This window comes from Ambystoma mexicanum, chromosome 13, assembly GCF_040938575.1.
Source record: "Ambystoma mexicanum isolate Mex_15411 chromosome 13, UKY_AmexF1_1, whole genome shotgun sequence".
NCBI lineage: Eukaryota > Metazoa > Chordata > Amphibia > Caudata > Ambystomatidae > Ambystoma > Ambystoma mexicanum.
Window position 1 is genome coordinate 246,094,647 of NC_090938.1, and position 7,761 is coordinate 246,102,407.

A 7,761-nucleotide genomic window follows, 5' to 3' on the forward strand; every position below is an offset into this window, starting at 1 on the left:
GATGCTAAGAGTTAAGTTGGGAAGGCTGATGACTCAGGGAGCAGCATTGCATATGCGATATGGGGTCTATGCAGCTCTCCCACTTCTTATATTCTACAAGTAGAAAGTGGTGCATATTTCGGACATATGGAGCTGAGTCTCTGTTTAACCTGTCATTGAAAGTGTGGGGGTTATTCTGTAGGAAGGTCTTGAGACTGCCTAACTTGCTGCCATTATGCTCCATTCAATACAAGTTGCTGCTACAATCCCTTAAATCAATAGCAATGTGGAAAACCATATCTCTATACAGAAAGTGTATCACCCCTGGTAGCTCGTCCCCATTTGGCATCATGAGGTGGAATGAAGAAATTGCTCCAGATAAGGGATTGAAACTCGGGATGGATAAATGGGCGAACTGTCTCAAAGGGTGTGATTTCACAAGGGATCTACTTATGTCCAATCCAACAATGGTAGAAAAAAACTGCAACACATAGATTGGATTACTACCCTAGAGACAAAAAGTAGGGATAGACTAAGGCCTACACTGAGTTGCGAGCGTAAAGGTCTAAACCAAACTCCGGAATACCTCCAAATATTGCCGTCAGCCCATTATAGAGACCTCCTCATCCGATGTCGCCTGGATATTCTCCCGACAAAAGAAGTGCAATTGGCAAGGAAACAGATTGCAGATACTGTGGAGACACTAAGAATGTGGAATCACTCTTCCATCTAATAACCTCTTGTAAGACGCTGACAGAGGTAAGAACTAGATATCTGGAGGTGCACTTGAAGCAGACATATCTGCTAACAGCAGAGGAATGGTGGCAGAGAGTACTGATTGGGGAAAAACAAGCCTGGTATTAGCAGTAATGACATTTGTGGAGTTTGTCTTAAAGGAGAGAGATTAATTGGTTTGGAAAGGAAAAAAACAATCGGAGCATGAATGTATTTTATCATGAATTGGTTTATTGTTAAAATGTTATGGAATGTGAATGATGATGTAATTGGGATTTAATATGTAAAAGGTTTTATTGATAAACCAATAAACATAATTTTTTTTAAAAAATCACATCAGCCATATCACTGTGAGAAAAGACCTTTACTAAAAAAGGCTTTCTTTAAGGCCAGTTTCACCTCCTGGTTTTTCAATGTGTAAATTACAGGGTTCAACATAGGTGTGACAAAGCTGTAAAAGGCAGACAAAAGGTGGTCTTTATCCAGTGTACCACTAGCGAAGGTTTGCAGATAGTTGAAGATGCAACTCCCATAAAACAAGATCACAACGGTGAGATGGGAGGCGCAGGTGGAGAAGGCCTTCCTGCTCCCACTGCCAGATCTCATTTTCAGGATGGATGAAATGATGAAGACATATGACACGATTATACACAGAAAGGGAGTCCAGGCTATAAACACGCCTATAATGAGAAGCATCATTTTGTTCAGGGAGGTGTCAGAACATGCAAGGGACAGCAGTGGCGGGATGTCACAAAAGAAGTAATTTACTTTATTGGAAGAACAGAAGGGCAATCGGAAGACCAAGGTTGTGTGCAAAACAGAATTCATAAAGCCACTTAACCAAGAGAAGGAGGCTAGACCAAAGCAAACCGTGTGTTTCATTATGGAGTGGTAAAGCAGGGGCTTACAGATCGCCACATAGCGGTCATATGACATTGCTGCCAGCAACACACATTCTGTTCCAACAAAGGAGAAGAAGGTGTACAGTTGAATCACGCAGCCTGTGTAGGATATCGTTTTCTTCTCGGATAAGATTGTCTCCAACATTTTAGGAACAGTCGATGAGGTGTAGCATATGTCCAGGAAGGAGAGGTTCCCAAGGAAAAAATACATTGGCTTGTACAGGTGGGGGTCGAGCCAGGTGACCAGGATTATAGCAACATTCCCGGCCAGGGTTATGCTGTAGATACTCAGGAGGACAGTAAAGAGCAGAGTGTGAAAACGAGAAAAACTCGTGAATCCCATAAGGATGAAATCTGTGAATATGGTTCCATTGGCATCATCCATTGTTCAGTGTAAGTTATCTGCAAGCATAAGAAGAGAATGACGAGCGCATTACTGTTTCACATGTTCCAGCACTGTTCACTAATATTGTTGGCTTGAATAGAAGAAGTGTTGCTAAAAAATGTCTTATGTGTACAACATATATAATAGAGCAAGGACATACTTTAAAGTTACCATTCAAACGTTGTTATGTGTCTATCTTCACTTTCCTCAGTAACAAATTCAATTGGACATATGCACTGCATACGGGAAATTGGATACAGTAATATAATCGGATAATTGTTTTACCTGCTGTTGGTCCAGGAATGCATTTTAAATAAAGTGCATGACCTTGAAGGATCAATCAAATTCTGCACATGCGGCAATGCATGTGAATGGATGCATACAAAAACCCTGCTGCTAATCACTAACTCCTATTGCACTGTTGAAGCCTTGGGTCTTGCAGCCTGCTCTCTGTGACTATCATGTCACTTCCTGCATTCTCTTATGGACGTGGAGACACTTCTCTATTGTCTACTTGCGCATCATTTTTCTTTTCTCCTGTTTACTTATCATTTCAAGTTTCACCAACAAAGAGGTAAGAAAGGGACCCCAGAGCTTCTCGTTACGCTCAAATACATCAGGTGTTTCGCTCTTTTTGACCTAAGCCCAACTGCTTGATATCTGTCCAACCCTCCAATACAGCACTCCTCTGTCCATGTATTGTCCAGGAAAGTCCATGCTCTACCACAAACCTCCCAAACTCATGCCATATCTCCATCATGTAGGGGTGTCATACCGATTCCCTAATTCCAACTTCTTTTGGTATCCTAACTTTTCACATGTCTGCCTGTTTGGAATAGGAAATGCCACTTCCCTAATGCCTCTACTATAGCAGAATCAAAAACGTATTAAAATGACCCATGGATAGTAAAATGCATATTTATCTTAATACATGTGGATGTGAGTCTGACGTTGTAATAAGTCTATAATCATTTGTCTTTATGCCACTTAAGGAAATTATGTACAAAACAATCTAAAAATATATGCTTTGGGAAAGGGCCACTTCCCCATATGAAGTGCCATTTCTTACCCTCTTTCCCTTACAACTGGGACAGATTTGATGTTTTTAGGGAAAAAAGTAAACCCTCAGCTGACACTCCCAATTCTCTTGGAAACTTTGAGGGTTAGTGTCAATTCAACTAGTGCTATAGGGCATTCCCCAGATCCACTGATCCGCAACGGTGCCCAAACAGCACTCAGCCCTGTCCTTATGGCTATCTCACTTAATAGAAACTGCAAGCAGCTGCTTTCTCTTTGTTTGAAGCAATTACAATGTGCAAAGTGTGTTTAAATAGCCCTCAGCTTGAAATCATATGGTAAAAAGATATTATTTGAAAGCCTTTTCTTGTGATGAAGACATTTACAACACCTTATTCTCCACAGTTTTGGGATTTGTCCTGAAATCCCACAAACAAACCTTTCCTGTGATGTCACACATTTTATCTGTAGCTGCTGAATTCCTTTGCATGTGCTTCAAATTAAAACTCACAGAAACTACGATATGTGTTTCCATCATCGTATGAATGTGGCCCAGCTGCAATTTTGGCATCTACAAAAGAGGAATTCAGAATGTCAGTGAAAGAGAGCTCACACAATCATTCTCTGAAAGTGGCAGAGATAGAGTCCTTGGGCACCCTGCCCTTAACCTCATGCAAAGCTAAAGACCTTGGCGTCCCAAATATAAATACAAATCTTCGATTCATCTCTTGCCTTCTCTCCTCACATCACGGTCCTTGCCAAGAAGGCCCACTTTCAAATACACCTCCTCAGAAGCATTCTCCCCTTCTGAACTTCCCCAAGAAACTCACTATCTGCAGACCTCTGGTTATCTCCAGGCTGGACTACTGCAACAGCCTCTTCCTCAATCTACCTAACTCCTCCCTTTGCCCCTTCAACTAATCCAGAATAGGACTGCGAGACGTATCCTTGGCCTCAAGTCCAGGGACCACATCTCTCCAGCCCTTACATCTCTCCACTTGCTCCCAGTTGCTGCAATGATCAAGTTCAAGACCCTCTGCATCATCCACAAGGTGGCTTTCTGGGACCTGTGACCTCGCTACATCCAACGCTCTCTCCCTAAATACCTCCCTACTAGAGCCGTTCGCACGGCTAGCTCACACTCTCTGCAAATCAGACACGTTTCCAAGCAGAGAGTGGGGGTAGATCTCTTTCCTCTGCAGGTGCCTCCCTCTGGAATGCCCTTCCTGCCCTCTCAGACTTAAGTGGGATTTCCTTAAGTTCCAGAAGCTCCTCAAGACTTTCCTTTTCTCGTTTTCCTTCGCCCTCCGCCTTCCATGCTAAAGCTTCCTCTGCCTGTGACTGGCCACCTGGTTCCCTCAGAGTCATATAGGGCCCCAGACCCCCCTCTGCACTTGTCCACTCCTGCCCCCACACCCACTCACTTAATGTGCACTTGCCCTTGCGCTCCCCCTCCTTCACTTGTCTGGCTGGCTTACACCCCTTAAAGCTATCCAGCCATTTTAAACTTGCACTTAGTTGTGGACCCCACTTCACTTCAACTTCCCCCCGGCCCTGACCACCCGACCGCCCCTGGAACACTCCTTCTCATGGCCCCTTCCACCCAGTTGCTGCACTTCCCCACCTTCTTTCCCCCTTTGCACTTCCTCTTACAGCACTTGCACAAATTGAATGCTGCAAGGCCTATTAGGATCGCTACTTTCTTCTCCTGTTTCCCCCCCTCTTGCCTTGCTGCGCCTCGAAACATTTGTGTATAGGCACAATACAAATTACCAATAAATAAATAAATAAAAGCTCCCACCTCAGTATCATTATTTCCACTATGCAAGGATGTCTAGAAATGTTTCCTCTGGGGTACAGTAAATAAGCTCAATTCAATTTACCTAAGAGGTCTCTATCCAATACGTTTACTGGGACTGATGTGCCCAGTAAACAGCTGTGTTTATCAGTAATGGGACCTAGTGTGACAGACAATAGTTCTGTAACCAGGTGTTAGAAAGGCGTATTCGATATGCTTACTGCATTGAAAGTCAAGGAACACCAAGGAATGTCAGGGAAAATGACTGAATGCATTGCTGGTCTACTTGCTCCTGTGTCCACCAGACAAGAGATGGTTTTTCCATCAACCGCAAACTGTACATATGCACTGTCTTATTCTACTGGTGTCAGGGTTGTCCTGCCACGATTGTCTATCCAGCTATCTCAGTACTGATGTTCACTTGGAACAGCTGACGTTAACTATTTGGTTTAAATCTAAGGGCATTGGGGTTTGGGAATGAATCTTCGGAAGTGGGGGCAGCACATTCTCCTGGGGCTCGTTTGGAGATTCATTCTTCTAGTGGCCCTCCTGCTTGCAGTATTTACAGGCTGTGGGACTAGGGAACTTCACCTGCTGATCTTTCGGGAGGGTACCCATATGTTAGCCCAGAAACCTCCCCCTTTCGTCTTCTCTATAAGCTTCCCTGGCCCCCTGTGGGCCTGTCCCGGGAGATTTTTACATTGTAGGGCTATAAGATAAGATTGCTTTTAATGTTCTTCGTCTTCTGTTCCTGTACAGCGAGACAGTGGTTTGCCACTGCCACATGTACAGAGGGGGCTTAGTTTGCCACCCAATGCAGATCATTGAATGCTGCAAGGCCTATTAGGATCGCTACTTTCTTCTCCTGTTTCCCCCCCTCTTGCCTTGCTGCGCCTCGAAACATTTGTGTATAGGCACAATACAAATTACCAATAAATAAATAAATAAAAGCTCCCACCTCAGTATCATTATTTCCCACTGTGCAAGGATGTCTAGAAATGTTTCCTCTGGGGTACAGTAAATAAGCTCAATTCAATTTACCTAAGAGGTCTCTATCCAATATGTTTACTGGGACTGATGTGCCCAGTAAACAGCTGTGTTTATCAGTAATGGGACCTAGTGTGACAGACAATAGTTCTGTAACCAGGTGTTAGAAAGGCGTATTCGATATGCTTACTGCATTGAAAGTCAAGGAACACCAAGGAATGTCAGGGAAAATGATTGAATGCATTGCTGGTCTACTTGCTCCTGTGTCCACCAGACAAGAGATGGTTTTGGGAATGAATCTTCGGAAGTGGGGGCAGCACATTCTCCTGGGGCTCGTTTGGAGATTAATTCTTCTAGTGGCCCTCCTGCTTGCAGTATTTACAGGCTGTGGGTCTAGGGAACTTCACCTGCTGATCTTTCGGGAGAGTACCCATATGTTAGCCCAGAAACCTCCCCCTTTCGTCTTCTCTATAAGCTCCCCTGGCCCCCTGTGGGCCTGTCCCGGGAGATTTTTACATTGTAGGGCTATAAGATAAGATTGCTTTTAATGTTCTTCGTCTTCTGTTCCTGTAAAGCGAGACAGTGGTTTGCCACTGCCACATGTACAGAGGGGGCTTAGTTTGCCACCCAATGCAGATCATTTTGAGGAACTGTTGTAGCTGAGGTTGCAGCATTGAAACAAAGACATTGGCCTCATTACGGATCTGGCGGTAACCGTGCTGCTGCTACCGTTGGGTTGCAGCTGGACCCGTAAATATTTACGCAAGGAGTTGCGGGCTTAGTGTAAAAATGATGGCAACATTTTAAGACAGGAATAAGTAATGAACCTAGATATAAATTAGGCTAGCAAAAATACTTTCACAATTACAAAACCGTTCTTGCAATAGAAAAATATATTTTATTTTCACATATAATTCAGAACGTATTTACAAAACAAATTCTTTGACATCACGTTCTGTTCTTTCATACTTTCACTCAAACACAAAATATACAATATCTTTTTCTCTTTCACAGAATAGTGAAACCTAAGTCATCACGTATGTCAGGGGTAGTGTTGATGCCGGAAATCAATCCTCCAGGTCACTGAATTAAAGTACAAGCACCTGGAATCATTAAGTAGAAAGGATATATAAATATCTCATCCTCATCTCTTACTTGTACATATGTATATCTACCCAAAGATTATACACTTACATGTATCTTCTATTGATATAGGGCCACAAAGGTCATCTCCCTTGGTGGAGCAGTACTGAATTAAGTTCTTGTAAGTAATTCACAATAGATCTACACAATCCACTGCCACTGCAAGAAAAAGTAAAGGGCGCCAATCAGTCTAATATCACTGTATGCCCCACAGTTACAGAACAAGAACAGATCTGTCGATCACCTGTTCCACTCACCCCCTCTCTGTAGTTTAGAGGTATGTAGGGTAGTCACGGTGCCACATTTGACTGCCTCTTAGTACACTAGAAAGATTTTCAAAAAAAGCGCGTTTTAGAAACACAAATTCTAAACGTGCCCTCCATGTATACAGAATCAGGATGGTACAAGCATATCCACTAAGTACACATTACAGTGGGCACATTACCCAGTATGCTCACAGTGCGCTCATGTGGTCACCTCCTCACTCGTACAGCACGCCCTTTTTGGTGCAGAATCATTGCATATCCTAGTATGCATATTATGCAGAAACATATGTTTTCGTCCCAACTCATGTGCTTCCTACTACAGGATACGCCTACCGCCTAGTCAATATAGTACATGCATATCGCAGGGGTCCACAATCCGATGGGCAGATCGCCCAATATGCTACCAGTGCACTCTTATAATCACCCACTCAAAGGTACAGCACTCCTCATGATGTTACCCTATTGCGTGCAGCATTCTCGCATATGATCGTATGAATAGTAATATACACAGACCAGTATTTGTCCAAACCCATGTTAGAACAATGTAAT

General features: G+C 43.3%; 1 protein-coding gene across 1 annotated transcript; it reads right to left on the minus strand.

Moving 5' to 3' along the window:
- Window positions 1-1,059: 1,059 nt before the first annotated feature.
- Window positions 1,060-2,001, minus strand: LOC138520305 (olfactory receptor 5V1-like). The gene has a single exon (XM_069632744.1). The coding sequence runs from the start codon at window positions 1,999-2,001 to the stop codon at window positions 1,060-1,062; it is 942 nt and encodes a 313-aa protein (XP_069488845.1).
- Window positions 2,002-7,761: the final 5,760 nt, after the last annotated feature.

Coding starts and splice junctions, on each gene's coding strand:
- LOC138520305 (XM_069632744.1), bottom strand. CDS start 2,001: ATGGATGATGCCAATGGAACCATATTCACAGATTTCATCCTTATGGGA.